Source organism: Lactuca sativa, chromosome 2 (assembly GCF_002870075.4).
Source record: "Lactuca sativa cultivar Salinas chromosome 2, Lsat_Salinas_v11, whole genome shotgun sequence".
Lineage (NCBI taxonomy): Eukaryota > Viridiplantae > Streptophyta > Magnoliopsida > Asterales > Asteraceae > Lactuca > Lactuca sativa.
The window spans coordinates 130214844-130233628 of NC_056624.2; the positions used below are offsets into that span (position 1 = coordinate 130214844).

General features: G+C 36.6%; 1 protein-coding gene across 1 annotated transcript; it reads right to left on the reverse strand.

The window, feature by feature from the left end:
- Positions 1–1697: 1697 nt before the first annotated feature.
- LOC111898631 (glycerate dehydrogenase HPR, peroxisomal) lies at positions 1698–14894 on the reverse strand. Its single transcript, XM_023894532.1, has 5 exons — positions 14606–14894; positions 2240–2318; positions 2067–2148; positions 1823–1987; positions 1698–1721 (listed from the first exon to the last, which is right to left on the reverse strand). Exons 1-5 carry the CDS (start codon positions 14892–14894, stop codon positions 1698–1700), a joined length of 639 nt encoding a protein of 212 aa, XP_023750300.1.
- Positions 14895–18785: the final 3891 nt, after the last annotated feature.

The window sequence follows — 18785 nt, forward strand, 5'->3', positions numbered from 1 at the left end:
AATGCGTGTCAAGAAAGGCCCTGTCATAATGAGAGACGACACGCTTTTGCGCGTCGTTTATAGAAGACGCGCATTTATGACACGCATTTACAACACATATTTATGACACACAATGCGTATCATTAAAACCTCTGTCAAGAAAGGCCATGTCATAAATGAAGATGACACACATTTTTGCGTATCGTAATTTTAATTTTTTGTAAAAAAAAATTATTTATAGATTTACTAATTTTCAAATTAAATTTGCATTTCATGTCTCATAATAGAAAAAAATACCATATCCAAAAAATACAATCCATTGCACAAAAGTTAATGTCATACAAATAACATTTCCAATAATAGGAAAATGTAATTGAGAGAGAAACAACAAAGTTAAAACATTGATATTTTTTTTATAAAATCAAACATTCATATAAACGGATTTCATTCTTCTAAATTCTAACTCAAGAAGGCCCATCATTCTCAATCTTAAAAGGTGCCTCTAAATGCCAAATCATTGATAAGGACTTTTTACAAACACTTAACGTGCAAATTAAAGCCACATAAAACCCACGTCACTTGTTGCACTAGGGATTTCAAGAATTCACTACAAGCCATCATAAAGAGGGTAAATCTGTCTTTTTTCACTTTCATGAACAACAATCACAAAAATGTTGCAGATACTTACCTGGGAAACTCTGATTGAATTCTGAGTAGCACCTTTAGCAATGTACTCTATAGTGAATTTGGATGACATTTCATCATACCTCGAAACAATTCAAACCAGAATAAGACCATGAAAAACAAGGTAATATCCATGTCCCATGATAAACTAAGATAAGAACACTTACATGGACAAATGCTTGTGTTCAACAAGAATGGCATTATTTAAATAGACATCATATGTACAATTTCAAACAAACAAAGATTATAGTGAAATAAACATTGAGCTGTGGTGTAACTTAACAAACAATCAAATCTGGATTTGTATTTGCATGATATTTTAAATGGATTTTAGGTACTTAAGAAAACAAATCAAAAATAATATTTGATGAGAGTGATTACCAAAAAGTTTAGTAGTCAGCTTTGTAGGTCTCATTTCCTCACCAAAACTGTACAAATGGTAAAAGCCATTCCATTAGTAAACTATAACACCCATGCATTAAATGATATCACATATAGCTTTTGATTCCTTGGTAGGTACCATATATAAGCCATTCAGCTGCAAGAGTCAAACATGGTCAAAAGATTACAACACAGTTTGACTAATTTAAAGGAATGATGTAGAAAGTAAATAACATTGGAAAATCTAGGTGAAACCTGAGTGGACTTCCAACTGCAGGTTGTGACATATGAATGATGCATGTGATAGTTTACAAAGGAACAAAAAAACCTAAATGGTGTTAGTTTGATGAAAAAGTATCAAGATTTACAAAAAATAAGAAAATTATCAAACAACCATGTTTTCCTTTAATACTTATTTAGACAGAGGAATAAAATGGTAATTATTTATCATTTATCTCATCATTCTCAAATCAAAATACCAATCAAACTATCTGGCTATCAGTTAACATACATGCACAGTCTAAATAAGTGAATAAGTAACACATAATCAACCCTAATAGTGGATCATAGAAGTATAATAGATATGGTTATTTCTTAATTTCTCAGAACATGTTATGTATCCTAATATTTGTTTCCTTATGTGATTAACCCAATCAATCCCTTGTGTATCCCTTTTTCTACCCCAACAAAATCCTTATTAACTTATAGATATGAAATAGCACATCAGATAGATATAAATATTAAAATAAATATGAAGGGGTAATTATGAAAAACTTACGACATCAGTTGTTGGAAGAACCTCATCCATTGATGATGCGCGTTTCCACGTGACAAGTTCTTCGCCACTGGCTTTCAACAATTGACCATAAGCTGTAACAAACTTCTCTAGACATGTCGCTTGGTAAAGATCATAATAAATTAAGTTCATCTTGAATCCTTCAATCTGATAATTAACCAAATGTTTTTCTTTTTCAAGTTTAGTTTAATCACAAAACGGTAAGATTGTGAATTCCAACCCTTACCACCATTCTAGCGTATGCAGATCCAATACGAACTGCTACAATCACACCAACAGTTTGTCCTTTAAGCAAATTCCCCACAAACCTACAACAAATTAATAAAGAGTAATTGTTTAAACAATTCAATAAAGGAGAAAATGTTTTGGTTTTGGTGAAGGGTAAATATGAGATTTTACAGATGTGCAAGCCATCCATCATATAGGCCAGCTCTCCTGAACCCGTCAGCTTCAATTATCCTTCTTGAAGCTGCTAACTCTTATATGGTCTTATTAAGTACACCCTATGGATAAATCATAATTTTTGAAGTTTCAATTCTGATTGTTGGTTTTCTGAAAATAATAAAAACTTATAATTATATTATTGATATGATTATGAAGTATGAATCATACAACAAAATCCGAACCCTAAAACGATTGATAATCATCGAGGCACACAAAAAAACGAAACAGTCAGACATAGTTGTAGGAATTGAGGTAAACCTGTTTGACAGAAATTGGGAAAGCAACATCCTAGAAATTAGCATCAACTGCAACAACAATTATTGGAATCAGAAAAAAAGCCAACTAAAAAACAACTCAATTGGGAATCGACATCAAGGGATTCGACCAACAACTCCACAATTGATTTTTGAGGAGTAACTTCACTGATTTATCCGGCCGGAGAACTGATTTTTAAATTGAAGAGAAAACTTCACTGTCAGAGAGGAGCAACTCCACTGGCTGGGTCTCGCTAGAAAGTGCCGGAGAGGAGGGGCTCCACCGGCTGGGTGTCGCTGGAAAGCGTTGGACGGCGGGACGGGGCTGGACGGAGCTCAGAGGTGGGAGACGCCAACACCAAGAGAAATGTCGGAGGTGGGAGAAGTTATCGACGTCGAGAATTAAGAAGAAGAGAAAGGGTTTGTCGAAGTGAGAAGGAGCGGTAGAGGAAGGCGGCGAGGGCAAGTACTTGAATTCTTTAGAGGGAACCAACCGGAGATCACTTTTCTGGTAGCGATCTCCTCCGCAGGTATGTGATGGTGCGAGTTTGATGTGGGAAAAAAGATGAGAGTATATTAGGGTTTTATTGGGGTATTTGAGTTAGGGAGAGAAGAACTGTGGAAAGAAGGTAATAACATGACGGGTCTTTCAAACTTTTCGGAATTTCGTTTCCCCCAAAAGAAGTGACCCCGCGTTTCATTTAAAAAGTATAAAGCGACATACTTAGAGGACACGCATTTGATGTTATGTGCCGTCCGTGTTTTTTTTTTTTTTTTCAATCTGACACTTATTGTAGGACGTGAAAAAATGCGTGCCCTAAAACCTTCTAATTTTTGGAGAGCCGACACTATTTTTAGGGCACACACTATTGCGTATCATAAAATAGCGTGTGTCATGGTTCGCGCATCGTAAAAGGCTGTTTTTCTAGTAGTGGTCTTCGCCTTGAAAATTTGGAGGCACTATCTATATGGTACCAAGTGCACCATCTTTACAGACCACAAGAGCCTCCAACATATTCTAAATCAAAAGGAATTGAACATGATGCAACGAAGATGGGTTGAGCTGTTAAATTATTATGAGTGTGAGATCAAATACCATCCAGGCAAGGCTAACGTAGTAGCTGATGCCTTGAGCCGGAAGGAGTATTCAAGTCGTCGTGTGAAGACCCTATCAATCACCATCAAATCTCATCAAGCCACACAGATCAAGGAACCCCAATTGGACGCATTGAAGCCATAGAATGTCACTAGTGAATCACTACGAGGAATGGAGAAGGAGCTCAAAGTTAAAGACGATGAAACTCACTACTTCATGAATAGAATCTATGTTCCCAAAGTTAGGGGATTCAGAGAAGTAATCATGCAGGAAGCCCACAAGACGCGATATTCTATTCACCCGTGGTCAGATAAGATGTATTTAGATATCAAGCGACTATATTGATTGCCTAACATGAAGGAAGAATAGCCACTTTTGTGGGCAAGTGCCTTACTTGCGCCAATGTGAAAGTGGAATAACAAAAGCCCTCATGACTATTGCAACAAACAGTGATACCCGAGTGGAAATGGGTAAGGATTACTATAGACTTCGTGACCAAATTGCCAAAGACAGTAGACAGATTGGACGCTATCTGGGTAATCGTTGATAGATTAACAAAATCCGCCCATTTCATGCCAATAAAAGAATCCTACAAGATGGAAAAGCTGACCCGAATCTACCTCAAGGAGGTTGTGAGACTCCATGGAGTACCAGTATCTATTATCTCAGATAGATATAGCAGATTCACTTCAAGATTCTGGTAATCTCTTTAGAAGGCAATAGGAACACAACTAGATATGAGCACTGTGTACCACCCACAGACAAATGGTTAGAGTGAGCGTACCATCCAGACACTCGAGGATATGCTCCGAGCTTGCATCATTGACTTCGGCAAGTCATGAGATACCCACTTGCCTCTGATCGAATTCTCATATAACAACAACTATCACACGAGCATACAGGTTGGTCCCTTCGAAGCACTCTACGGTCACAAATGCAGATCGCCCCTATGCTGGGCTGAGGTGGGTGACACTCAACTAGCAAAAGGACAATCGCCAGCCAGTGCTCTTACTGGACCCGAAATTATCCGTGAGACGACCGAAAAGATAGTCTAAATCAAAGCCCGACTTCAAGCATCGCGAGACCGACAGAAGAGTTATGCTGACAAACGGTAAAAGCCATTAGAATTTCAAGTCGGGGATCAAGTGTTGTTAAATGTCTCTCCTTGGAAAGGACCGATTCGCTTTGGGAAACGAGGAAAATTGAACCCGCGACACATTGGACCGTTCAAGATTCTTTCCAGAATCAGTTTAGTGGCTTATAAGCTGCAGCTACCTGTCGAGCTCAACAACGTACACCCAGCATTCCATGTCTCAAATCTGAAAAAGTGTCTATCAGATGAAACCCGTGTCGTTCCTTTGGAAGAGATTCAAATAAACGAGAATCTCCTGTTCGTCAAAGAACCAGTCGAGATTGTGGATAGGGAGGTGAAGCGTACAAAGCAAAGTCACATCCCGATTGTGAAGGTTCGATGGAGCGCAAAATGTGGACCAGAATTAAAGTGGGAATGAGAAGACCAGATGAAGCAGAAGTACCCTCACTTATTCTTTCCTTCACAAACGAACTTTTCAAAAGAAATTCGGGACGAAATTCCCTCCAACGGGGGATGATGTCACACCTAGCATTTTAGCTAGAAAATTCTATTTATGTGTAACCATTCAACTATTGTAAATAATATACTCTAAGTAAATCTCACTCAATGCTCATTTAGATTCACCATTCGTCTTCATCAAAGAGTCTAAAGGCCTAAGAACCATGGTTTAAGTCCATATTGGACTAGGATTTCCTTATTGGGCCTAAGGACGAATAAGCATCCAATTCAACAATTTTGGCCTTGGAAACCCTATTTAGATTCTAATTGGACCCACTTCCATAAAACTTAGCATTTTGGGCCATCTTTGTTCCAAAATAAATTAGCTTACCCTTAATGCGCCTAATTGGGCAATTAATGAATTAATTTGCCCTAATGGGCCATAAACTCCCTTTTTTCCAAAATGGGCCATGAGCTATCTAATGAGCCCATTGGGCCAAAAAGTAATCATTGGGCGTCATGATCTCGAGTAAAGGCAAGTCAAGTCCCAAACTACTCCAACCTTTCTCCTAGCCCAAGAACAATCTGCCCAACACCCTAAAAAATGAAAAATGAAATGGAAGAGGGGAGTTAACTTTCGAGGTGCCACCTCCATATTACTCACCATGTACCAAGGCATGGTCTCTCATATTCCCATGCAAGTCACCTCACTACCTCTCTCCCCTCTCTTTTTGATATATCGGCCGAGAGGCAAACACACACACACACACACGTACTCTTTGAAACACTTTCTCAATCACTCTCAAGAATCATTCTCCTTCTTCCTTCAAAATCTCGAAAATTTTCATGTGTTTCAAGTGGTTTTTCACAAGAATAGCATCATTTCATGGTAAGTTTTTACATATCCAAGTTATATAACTCCTTTCTCATGTTAGATCACTTCTCCTAAACCTTTTTGGTGATCATACTCTTAGAAAACCCTCATAAGCTCGAGATCTACTTCAAAGGTGTTGTTAGGGCCAAAAATCTCTTCCACTTCTTCTTCAAAACTGAAACATCAAAGAAAAGGTGAGTTCATACCCCCTTGTTTTTGGTTTTTACATGATTTTTGGGGGAGAATGCAAGTAAAATGTGTGGATCTATGTGGTGTATGCATGGCTTGTGTGATTTCTTAGTTTATGTTGTAAAAACATGTTAGATCTTGGCAAATCACGACTTCTTAAGTAACATAGAGTTAAGATCCATGAACTAAGACACCTTATACATCAAACTATCAAGTTAAAAGTGTTATATGTTTAAGATACAAAAATTTAAGACAAAAACTTTATCAAGGGTTAAAATTTTCAAGAAAACAAAAGATAAGGGAAAAAAGTAACATATATATTTTTATCGGGACAAAACAGGTCCTAGATGTATAGAAAGGGATTTGTATGTTAGACATACCTTAAAGAGGGCTAAAAATGCAACTTTGAGCTTATTGGGCCAAACTTTTGACCTTCACGGTTTTGAGCCCAACTTGCGAAAAAAAATGAAGTTTTTGGGATTTGAAAATTTTATTTGAACAAAATTTGGGTCATAAATGTAAGTAAATCAAATTTAGGGATGAAAATAACATTTATTTTCAAATTGGACCAAAAATGTAAATTTTACCAAAATTGGGCCGAAAGTGTAAATTTTTACAAACAAAGGGCTGAAAATGCACTTTTCTGCAAAACTATGTCTTAAATGTCAAAATATATATTTTTGGACTAAAACCGTGAATTTCTATACATTTGGGACGAAATTCCAAATTTTTACAAATTATGGACTAAAGTGTCATTTTTACAAAACTTTGGGCCTTAATTGAAAATTTGAGGCTTTGGACCAAAAATGTTGTTTTAAGAAAAAGGAGACTTTTTATAATAATTTTGGTAAACCACAAGATAAAATAAACAACAAAACAATACGAATGGACGGAATACATCGATAATAATTTTATTAGGCCTAGTATTCATTTTATGTGGCCAATGGGCCCTAAGGGCCTAATCAAGTGTATATTGAGCCCAATATTTCCATGATATGTTTATTGGGCCTTGCGACCCATTCACATGTTAATTTGGGCCTGAATTTTGGGTCACATGTTTATTGAGCCTTTGTGGTCCATTTACATGCATATTGGGCTGAAATTACCCACTTACATGTTTTTGGGCCTTTGTGACCCATTTACATGCTAATTGGGCTTGGAATGAGATTCACATGCTTACTAAATCATAACGATACCTTCACATAACTATTGAACTTTGTTAGCTTATAAATGTACCATCGAAGGATAACGCATAACATACACGTAAACATTAAACATAGTACGAAAGGTTGAGAATCAAGTGACACGTGTCGGTTGGCACATTGAGTGTACAGTCGTAGCTTGTAGTTATAATCAAAGTCTCCTAGAGGGAGAGCGAGAGTTTGTGTATAGATCTATACGGGGTGACCCCCATGCCTTAGATTTTTGCTACAGCTAGACTAGGCCAGTCTAGGGCGACAAAACCTTTTGCAAATCCCAACATTTGGAAAAATGTCAAGACAAGCAACCTAGTCATTACCATGTATGATTATACCGGATCATGTAAGGATTCTATACCAAAAGTTAATACTTTGAAGATATTCTTTTCGATGGTGTCAATACAAAATAACATATTTAACGATACAAGAAACTCGACATTATATACTTGATTTTCACATCAATTTCAGAAATTTTGTAGAAAATATCGGATTTTCTGGGGGAAATATCAATATACAATTATCACTTACATACAACACAAAGAAATCTGGACTACATTCATATACGTCAAAACTATGAAATTCACATATGCATTATATACTTGATTTTCACATCATTTTCAGAAATTTTACAGAATATATCGGATTTTCTGGGTTTTTACGAAAGATACAAAGACTTTTACTCAAACATACTTATGAAATCACTAACATTATATATATTGACCATTTTCAAAATAACTTGTATTCTCAGGTAATCGTTATGCTGGAAGATTTGCAAGTGTGTATGGTTTTGTTTTATGTAATATCACTTATCGTACTTTTAACAATTGAACATATGTATTTTTAACATTGTACTTGATGTGAACAATGCTAGTTGTAATATGTAATGTTGGTGATTAATGTGTTATGTTTCATGTATATTCATTGTGATGATTATTCAACTGTTAGTCGCACGAACTTACGGACGCTTCCGCCGTCTTGGTCGGGGGTGTGACAATGTGGAATTGTTTCACAATTCAAACCTCATAGGACATCACAGATGAATGGTGTAGCTGATAGGTGTAATCGAACCTTGTTAGACATGGTTCGTTCCATGATGAGTCAAGCTACGTTACCAATCTCATTCTGGGGGTATGCCTTAAAGACTGCCGCCCATATCCTTAATCTAGTCCCTACAAAGAAGGTTGCCAAAACACCTCACGAGATATGGGCTAGGAAAGTTCCTACTTTAGACCACATCAAGATTTGGGGTTACGAGGCTTTCAGGAGGCGCGAGACCCACGACAGGCTCGAACCTCGAAGTGAGCGGTGTATTTTCATCGGCTACCATAGAAATCCTTTGGTTATCTCTTCTACAAACCAAGTGAAAATGTTGTGTTTGTGGAGAGGAAAGGAGTTTTTTGTGAGAGAGAATTCATATGCCAAGGAAACAGCTGGAGGAAAATTGACCTTAAAGAACTTCAAGAGTCAAGTGGTGAAGGAACCTCAAACACTAGCAATCATGATGAGGAGGAAACCACTGCTAAGCCGATTGATGAGTCCGTACCTCTGAGGCATTCCACAAGAGTTGGGACCACACCTAATTTTTATTATGGTTTCCATATTACTACAGAAGGTGATGCATTTATCAGTGATAGTACACTGGTAAATTTGGATGAACCTAACAACTTTGAGGAAGCCGTGGTAGGCCCTGAATCTACCAAATGGAAAGAGGCTATGGACAGCGAGATTCAGTCCATGTATGACAATCAAGTTTGGAACTTGGTTGACAATGTACCGGGTCGTAAGACAGTCGTGTGCAAATGGATCTTCTAGAAGAAGACCTACATGGATGGGAAGTTACACACTTATGAAACGCGACTGGTTGCGAAGAGCTTTAATCAAACTCCTGGAGTTGACTATGATGAGACCTTCTCACCAGTAGCAAAGATTAAGTCTATTAGGGTTATGCTAGCCATAGCTGCATTTCATGATTATGAAATATGGCAAATGGATGTCAAAACCGCTTTCCTTAATCGAAAGTTGGCTAAGGATGTTTACATGAGTCAGCCAGAGGGTTTTATTGATGAAAAGTACCCTAATAGAGTGTGTAAGCTTGAGAAATCCATCTATGGATTAAAACAAGCATGTCGTACATGGAAATTCTGTTTCGATGAGAAAGTCAAAGAGTTTGGCTTTTCGAGGAGCGAGGATGAGTCTTGTGTATATGTTATGGCTAGTGGGAGTATAGTTAGCTTTTTGGTATTGTATGTGGATGACATACTACTCATAGGAATAACATCCTAACCTTCCAGGAGGTTAAGTCGTAGCTTGGGAAGTGTTTCGCTATGATGGACCTTGGAGAAGCTGCCTATATCATAGGGAAAAGGATATTGAGAGATAGGAGTAAAACACTAATTAGACTTAGTTAAAGTACCTACTTGGATAAGGTGCTAAAAAGATTCAGCATGCAGGATTCCAAGAAAGGTGATTTACTGATCCAGAATAACGCCAAACCGAGTAAGACTCAGAGCCCGAGTATAGAGGCTGAGATAGCTAAGATGAGTCGAGTACCATATGCTTCAACTGTAGGCTCGATCATGTATGCTATGACTTGTACTCACCCTGATGTGGCCTTTGCTTTGAGCATGGTTAGGAGATATCAAGGGAACCCTGGCAAGGCTTACTGGACTGCAGTGAAGAATATTCTCAAGTACCTGTGGAGGACTAAGGACTAAGTCCTTACCCTTGGTGGGAGTGATGACTTGAGAGTAGTGGGGTATAGTGATACCAAATTTCAGATAGATAGGGATAATTTTCGCTCTTAGTCAAGCTGGGTCTTTACCCTAAATGGAGGAGCAGCTACTTGGAAATGTTCCAAGCAGGAGATAGTAGCTGATTAAACTTGAAAATCAGAGTATATAGAAGTAAGCAAGGCGGCGAAGGAGGCAATATGGCTGAAGAACTTCATTGGATACGTTGGAGTTGTACCATCTATAAAGGAGCCTATGGAGATTTTCTGTGATAACGAGTGTGTAGTTGCCCTAGCCAAGGAACCGAGGGATCACGGAAGATCCAGACATATCGACAAAAAATAGCACTTCTTTAAACGTCGAATAGAAGAAGGACTCCTCGTGGTAAAGAAGGTATCATCGGATGAGAACCCAGCAGATCCCCTCACAAAGGGATTGTGTAGGGTTAAGCATTTACAACATGCAAGGCGCATTGGGCTGAAGGATGATATTAGTTTTATTAATTAGATAGCTTTCGGAACTTATAATAGTTGAAATGTATTTGCCATTTGATGTTTAAATAAAAGTTGTTTTTATTTACTAGTATGATATTGTTTTATATGAATCATTTACTATTGTTTGAGTTTGCATGTTTTGACTCCAGAATAATTATATTATTCAAACTATCCACAGTCGATCATACTTTGGAAGTAGGTATTGAAATAAGACTGTCATGAATTGGGTTTGTAGATTTGTTTGAATTGCATTAGACATAGCAATTGTTACTGCAACATTCATGAGTGCTCATAAGTTCTATGTATTGGATTCAACCCACACTCACTTGTATCACTTGATGGAATTTGTCTCAAGTGATTCGGAGATGGTAATATCATATAAGTCTCCAAACCAAGAGATATGAGTTGTTAACTATGAGTTGGTTGTACATTGATAGTACGAAAACACATTAGTAACTTGATGTTATAAAACATGTTGTTGTGTACAATTTGATTGAATAGTTAGTACAAGCATATGAGTCAAATTTTATCTATTCCTTTTAGTCCTTTGAGGACTAAAAGCGATATCTTGGGTCCCTCGATGATTTTTTTGACTTATGTGTCGGGCCCGATCAAAACTGGATTGATGTATTCGATTATGTTCTATGTAAAAAAATAGGAAATCGGGGAACAAACTGCTACACAATAAGTACGACGTTGTTCCATGTATTTTTCCGGCTGATATCTTGAACAAAGGATTATATGATCACTTATCTAAAATGGAAAAACTTCATTCCGCGAGACTTTGAAAGAGCTATGATTGCTGGTTGCATCTTGAAGTCATATTTGCAGCTATAGTTATTTGACTTATCCAAGTGGGAGCCTATTGGATAAGGTGTCTAAGTCCGTAAGTATATTTGGTATGTACTTGACCCGATTTGTCGTGGTCCATTTGGGTTGCATTGCATCAGAACAATATGAATAGAATTTTGTGAAAAGAGGATATTTATGGTTTATTAATATATTAATATGAATTATTTAATTAGTATTGATCAAAAATTAGTTTGGAATTAATTTCGTGATCAAAAGTGACTAATTATATAAATGGGGATTCTTTGATAAATCATTCATTCTTATATGGTGGGCTTATGATCCATAGTTCTTCATGATGGGCTAAACCCATGTGGTTACCCATGGATACTCCATGGAGGTTAAAAACGATGGATCATGAGGAATGTGGAAAGGCATGAGTTACATGATGTAACCCTAATATCCACACTATATAAAGAAACCTCATACTTGTAAAACCGGGACTTAAGAGATACTATTGAGGGCTAGCCGATTTTGGTGCATAGTAATCTTCTCTCAAGTTATTCCAATTGTTGGGGGTGTTGTGTGAAGCCTTTGAGGCATCACATGTGGGGTGCTAAGCTGACAAAGTCTTAAGGAATCCAAGCTACAAGAAAGGTATGTCATTCTACTAGTTTTTATATTACATATACCCCAATCATATGCTAGTTAGGATGAAACCTTGGAAAAAAGAAATTTTGCATGTATAATAGAGAAAACATAGATCTAAGGTTTCTAGGGTTGCATGCACACCATAGGAGTGTTAGAATGCTCAAAACCCATCATAGCTATGTTAGGTTAAACCAAAAATTGGTTAACTTTGGTGAAATCTTTTGACTAGTTGTTGAATATTGAAGATTCCATATACTTGTTCTTGAATCTTTATGGAATCTTTTGTATTTTAACATATCATCACTGCTTATATGTTTTTATTCATGAGTTTAAATGTGTTTGTGGTGATTGGTTGGCTAATTTCTTGATTAATTAAAAGATCCTCGAATTAGCAAGCAACATATGATTTTTGTGTTAGTTTTGCTTCACATAATAATAAAAACATTTCCTCCAGCATGGTAGTGAAAGCATTTGACTCCTCTTGCATTTGGTGATTTTTTGGATCCCAATGCTAGTTGATTTTCACTAATTACATGCTTAATGGAAATTGTGACTTTGACTAAGGAAATTGTTATTAGTTTCTCTAAATATTTTAATAACTAAGAAAAGACTAAGTAATCTCAAGTTTCTTGGATTATTATAGCCAAAATTAAGGATTTAAAACAAGTATTGCATCATTGGATTCTAATGATACGTTCATCAAAAAGTCAAAGTGAAGAAACCTTTAGTCAACCATCTTTCCCTTATTGATTCTACGTCAAACTATTGTTTTTGTTGAAATTATCAATCTTAGCTTAATCCTAGTTTATTTCAAGTATTTCAAAAGATCACCCCCCCTATTTTTCATTATTGTTATTTTACAAGTATTTTTACAAAGAGATTTTCATAGAGTTATAAAATTGAACCAATCTCCGTAGATACGATCCATTTACCACTATACATTGTTTTAGAGTACAAGATTAAGGGTTATTAATTTTGTTGTCCTCGACAACCACCAGTATGGTACAACGAGTGGACTCAGATTTAGGAGTTAATTTCTAAGCATAAAGGTATTCATGGTTAGGAACTAAAATGGCTTGCAACAAATGATCAATACAGCAAAGAAGCTAAATTTCTTGCCTTTGCCTCCTCCTTCTCGACTGTCTACCTCAGCATCAGCCCCAAAAGTAAAGGTAATTCAAATATGCCTAGTTCCTTCTTCCTTTTGGCACTATCTACATAACAACAAGTTGCTAGTGGGTGTTGAGCCAATTCAACACTTGTTCATTCGAGATCCCGAGCATGGTATTTTCTATCTCGATAGAAAATAATCAGATGTGCTTTCAACGCAGTGAAGAACTTTATGTTGCTCCCACTAAGCATCTATTCCATCTTCGACTGAAGTGCATGGTGCATGAAGAAGTAGAAGAAGATTATCACTGGTTGATCTCAGTAGAACTAAGAAATCACATTGAAGAGCTTAAGCTAGAAAATTTTCAGTGGATGTAGCAAGATATCTTTGATGAAGGTGACAAATGCAATTAGAGTTAGTTTTGACATCATCACAAATGGGCAAATTTAAAGGTAGAATCTTATAATCTAATAAGTCAAATACACGATGACCATCAGCTCAAACGCCACCACTAGCAACAACGCCAACGTTAGCTTATGAACCTCACCAGTGTTAGTGTGCGATCACTAGTAGTAGTTTATTTACTTTGTATTCTGCAATTATAGTAATAGCAACTGCCAGTTAACTAATCCTTAATCTCAGTGATTAGGACCAGTCTTTTCACATAGATTAGAATCAATCTCATAAATGTCGGTATTTATTATTATTAGTGTTACTATATATTTTATGTAATCTTGTTATGCTAATTGTAACCTAAATCGCCGCTTTGTGTCGATTCTCTTTGTGATGATCAATTTTTAGTGAAAACATCTCTGTGATAACTTTTTTTAGTTATTTCTTGTTTGTATCCGATCAAGTGAACATTCAAGAACTTTCGATCCCACCTGGAAGAGACTTGGAATTTCATCGGATGGGGCGACTGCTCGCCGAGAGAGTTGGAGTTACATCCCTTGGAATTTGTGCCATTACGTTCAAATCGATGTAGTTGTGGGGGATAGGAAGGACCCTCGTTGGTAGAATTTTATCATTTTGGAGTTCCTGATGCGGAGGAGTATAATAATCCAAAGAGAGTCCTCTTGGAATCATGTCCAAATGGGAGTTATCATTATATAAACAATTGAGTTTGCTTTTCATTAAAAGGGGATCCCAAAATTCGTAGGCATCGAATGTATAATTTTTGTATGGTGGGCCAAAATTCTTAATGAACTGTGATGGTCCAGGAAGAAATAAATGGGTTAGGGTAACAATATTATCTCCAGGGATCCGACCGATATCAGAGTCAAAGTCAACACCATTAATCTTTTAATTTATGGGCATCGATATTATCCTCCATGAGAACCTGAACCGTCAGTGATTGTCATGCGTCATGGGATCTTCCTTCCTCCACATTAACTGGGATGTAACTGTCTCCAGTGGGTGGAAACTCAATCTTTTCCAACAACGGCGTGTTGCATGTCAAAGAAGCCATCTCGTCACTTGAAACATTGTCATATTCTTTGATTTCTCCATCCTTCAATTCTTGACACCCAATATCATGAATCCCATATGTTTTAGGAATTGCCTCCTCATCTGATTCTAATTTAGATTCGTCCATGTTGTCATCACATTCATTACCCTCGTTTGATTCTGGTGAGAAAAGAAACGACAGGTTTAGAAAGGGTTCTCGTGCAGTGACACTTTCAATGATTTCCATTGTAACATTGGTTCCACTATGTGAGAACCTGAAATTTCCATTTTGTACAAAGCATATCAAATCAATAGAAGTTAGAATAGTTACAGTGAATTTCAGGATTTATACTTAAGGAGATATTAGGAGAGTGGATGCACTAGGGTTTTGTGCAACACTATTATTTCAAAACTCTATGATATTAGAGTTCATTTCGTGAATAAAATATTTTCTGCCAAAAATCTCAGGACTATATATAGGATTCAGAACCATATTTATTCATTAGTTACATTTCCAACTAAAGAAAAGCCAAATTCTCTCTCAAGGATCTTCGGACTTTCGTCCCGGAAAGTGAGTACTTCTATCTAGCGCTGTTGTAAAGCTTATTATGTGCTTAAAACACTAGAATTCATACAAAAACACTAAGATTTAAGAGTTTACCGCCCAAGAAAACCTTGGACCGTAAACCCTTCTTTAATGGTCAAATGTTGCACTAGTCCCTTCCTTGAGCAATGAAATTTGTTTAGACATGTACTCTATTGTGTTTATGACTAGCAAACACCATTAGAACACAAAGAGTAAGGTGTTCACGGCCCATGACGTTCTAGGGCGTGAACTCCAAACTATAGGGCCAAAAGGTGCTATAAATTCTTCTAAAGCCTTGTACACTAGCCTAGTTTAGTTCCTAGTTAAATTATGGACTTGAAAACACCAAAAACACCATTTAAAGGGAGATTACGGCCGTAATCTCCAAGGGATTTGGTCCCAGGGCCGTAAACTCCTAAAAGGAGTTATATAATGCCCTAAACTCTTCCATAGACCAAGCCATTAAGTAGGAATGCTTCTTACGGCCTTGTCGAGCATCAAACATCAAATGGTCATATAAGTATGAGCTTACGGCCATAAACTCATGAGTTTACGACTGTAAACTCATTTGGTAGTGTCATTAGGGCCATGAACTCCATGATGGAGTTATCCTTGAACACTACACACAATAGCTTTTCCTTACCACACTTAGATGCAATCTTAGAGGCTAATAACACTTGATAAAGGTTTTTAGCATGTCCTAGGGTGTCTTAACTTGTTTATTAGTTGTTTATAGACTAATTTGATACATATATGTTATATTATATGTTAACTAGGATCATAGAGTGTGTTCAAGACTTCACTTGACACCTAGCCATCCTACCTCTTTAGTTCATCCGTACCACTCACAACAGGTGAGTTCATACCCCTTAATAAATGTTTTAAATGTTTTTAAATTTTTTATGGGGGGGAGGATACAAGTAGAATCATGCTAGTTATTATATCAATCACATGTGATTAATAAGCAGCATTTAAATGATTTGCTACTCATTAGCTGTTTTACCAAACAGTTTCTTCACATGATTTTCATAAACGTTTTATATGTTTAAAACTCCTTATTAAACTATTCATTATACACTATATGTTTCAATTCAAACTTATTTATAATTGTGTTTCGAACAAATGTTTCTTTATACTTAAACTGTTTTATCAAACACATGCTTTCAACCCGTTTTATGGTTTGACATCAAGTCGATCTTTTCTTAGATAGAAATCATGTTCAAAAGGTTTTACAAAACTTATTTTATGCTTTTATATTGTAAATTCCATGCCTATATATGTATAGTGATATAAGAAATGTTGAAAGGACTTAGGAAGGCTATCCACCCTATTTCCTTTTCGCGCTTGAGATGTGGTCTGGTGGGATATCGGGTACCCGTCCGAATGTCGTTTAAGTATTAGTTATATATCATGTGTACATATATAGTCATAAAGGTTTTTCCAGTTCATTCAATACCCTTGGGTAGCAAGGGTATACATCCATGTTCATATGTACCAGTTACATTACTAGTAAGCTACCATAGGGGTAATTCAGGAAGATACTAGAACTATTACTAGAACACGATATCATACAATGAGTCAGTTCATTCATGATTAAATACTTGCTAGATAGAGAGAGAACACACATTTCAGCTAGAACATGCAGAACATTACAGTACATTACTATACATGCTAGACAGAGAGAGAACACACATTATAGCTAGCATACGCAGAACATTCCAGTACATTACTATACATGATAGACAGAGAGAGAACACACATTACAGCTAGCACACACAGATCATTACAGTACATTACCATACATTTACATGGGTACGTTTACATGATTACATTTACATGAGTACGTTTACATGATTACATTTACACGAGTACATTTACATAGATACGTTTACATAGAGACCCGGTTAAAAGCATGCCTATATATGTATAGTTATACAAGTAATGTTTAAAGGACGTAGGAAGGCTATCGAAGCCTATTTCCTTTTCGCGCTTGAGATGTGGTCTGGTGGGATATCAGGTATCCGTCTGAAGGTGTTTTAAATATTAGTTATATATCATGTGTAGATATATGGACATAATAGTTCCTTTCAGTCAGTTCAGTACCTTTGGGTAGCAAAGGCATACGTTCATATACTCTTACATGATTACACTTACATGAGTACGTATACATAGATACGTTTACATGAGTGCGCTTACATATACGATAATAGGACATACATCACTAGGTGCTATAGCATGGAACGAGTTCAGGATCTAACGATACCAATGAATCGCAACGCATTGTGGTTGTTATATTGGGTATACATGATCATAGTCATGTGGATCTTCACGGCATGCAAATATGCAGGGGTCGTGTAAAGGTCCTGAAATCCCTTTGCCAGGGGAGCGTCTAGCCTGGGTATACCCATCACATTATGCCTTATCCCTCAAATAAGGCAATAGGAGTACAGAAGTAGTCACTTATTACAAATACTACAGTACATATAAGAGTTACCCTAGACTTAAGGTAATTAGTACGGTTGTAGTTCGACACTACACCATAGTACTATTTCATTTGCCCATTACATTCGCACGACGCACGGTAATGTAGAAACTATATTTTTGGTTAATGATAATCAGATTTGGGAAAACACACACTCTTACTAGAGACACACACACAGACACTAGATGCCTTGGTAGAAGGATACAATTAGTAGGAAACATAGGGCTTCCTAGGATCATTCAAAACATTTTCATACTTACAGTTCATATACATTTTCAATACTTAAAGTTCATATACATACAAATACTTACATACAAATTAAGACACTAAAATACTTATGATCTCACAAGCTTTAAAGATGATACTCTCTTTCAAAATAACTTGTATCCTCAGGTCAACCATAGACAGGTACCGATGCAAGGTTCAGAGAAGATGGTGCTCGTTCAAGACGCATCTTTCATTTTGATTTATGCTTTGGTGTTTATCATAATTTGACTGAACACACTTGTATTAAAATTATATTATTAATGCAATGGATGATGTTGTTGCTTGATTGCTACTTTTCATTGTTGTGATACTGTACATGACGTCCTCCGCCCCAGAACGTTTCCGCCGTTAATGGTTTTGGGGTGTGTCAGATTGGTATCAGAGCATTGTTTATAGTGAATTAAGTATATCAACCCATAAAAGATATACAAACTATAAATACAATGGGATTAAAATACTCTGACCAAGAGTTTATACTTTAAATAATAAAATATTTAATTAAGTATACGTGCTGCATTCATACTAAAATCAATGTTACTAGGACAGCACAAAAGAATTATGATTGTTGGGCAACACAGGTGGACATAGAGACATATGGTCAAAACTGGGAAGATATAGCTTGGTCAACTATATTATCCGAGGGTTGACTAGCATGTGCCTAAGTGTAGTTGTGTGGTTGCAACAAGTCTAAAATCTTACCAGCAATACCACAATGAGAACAGTAGAACATAACATTAAATTTAAAATACTATAGGAGTATTTGGTGTTACTATAAGTACTTTATACTTGAGAACTAAAATGGG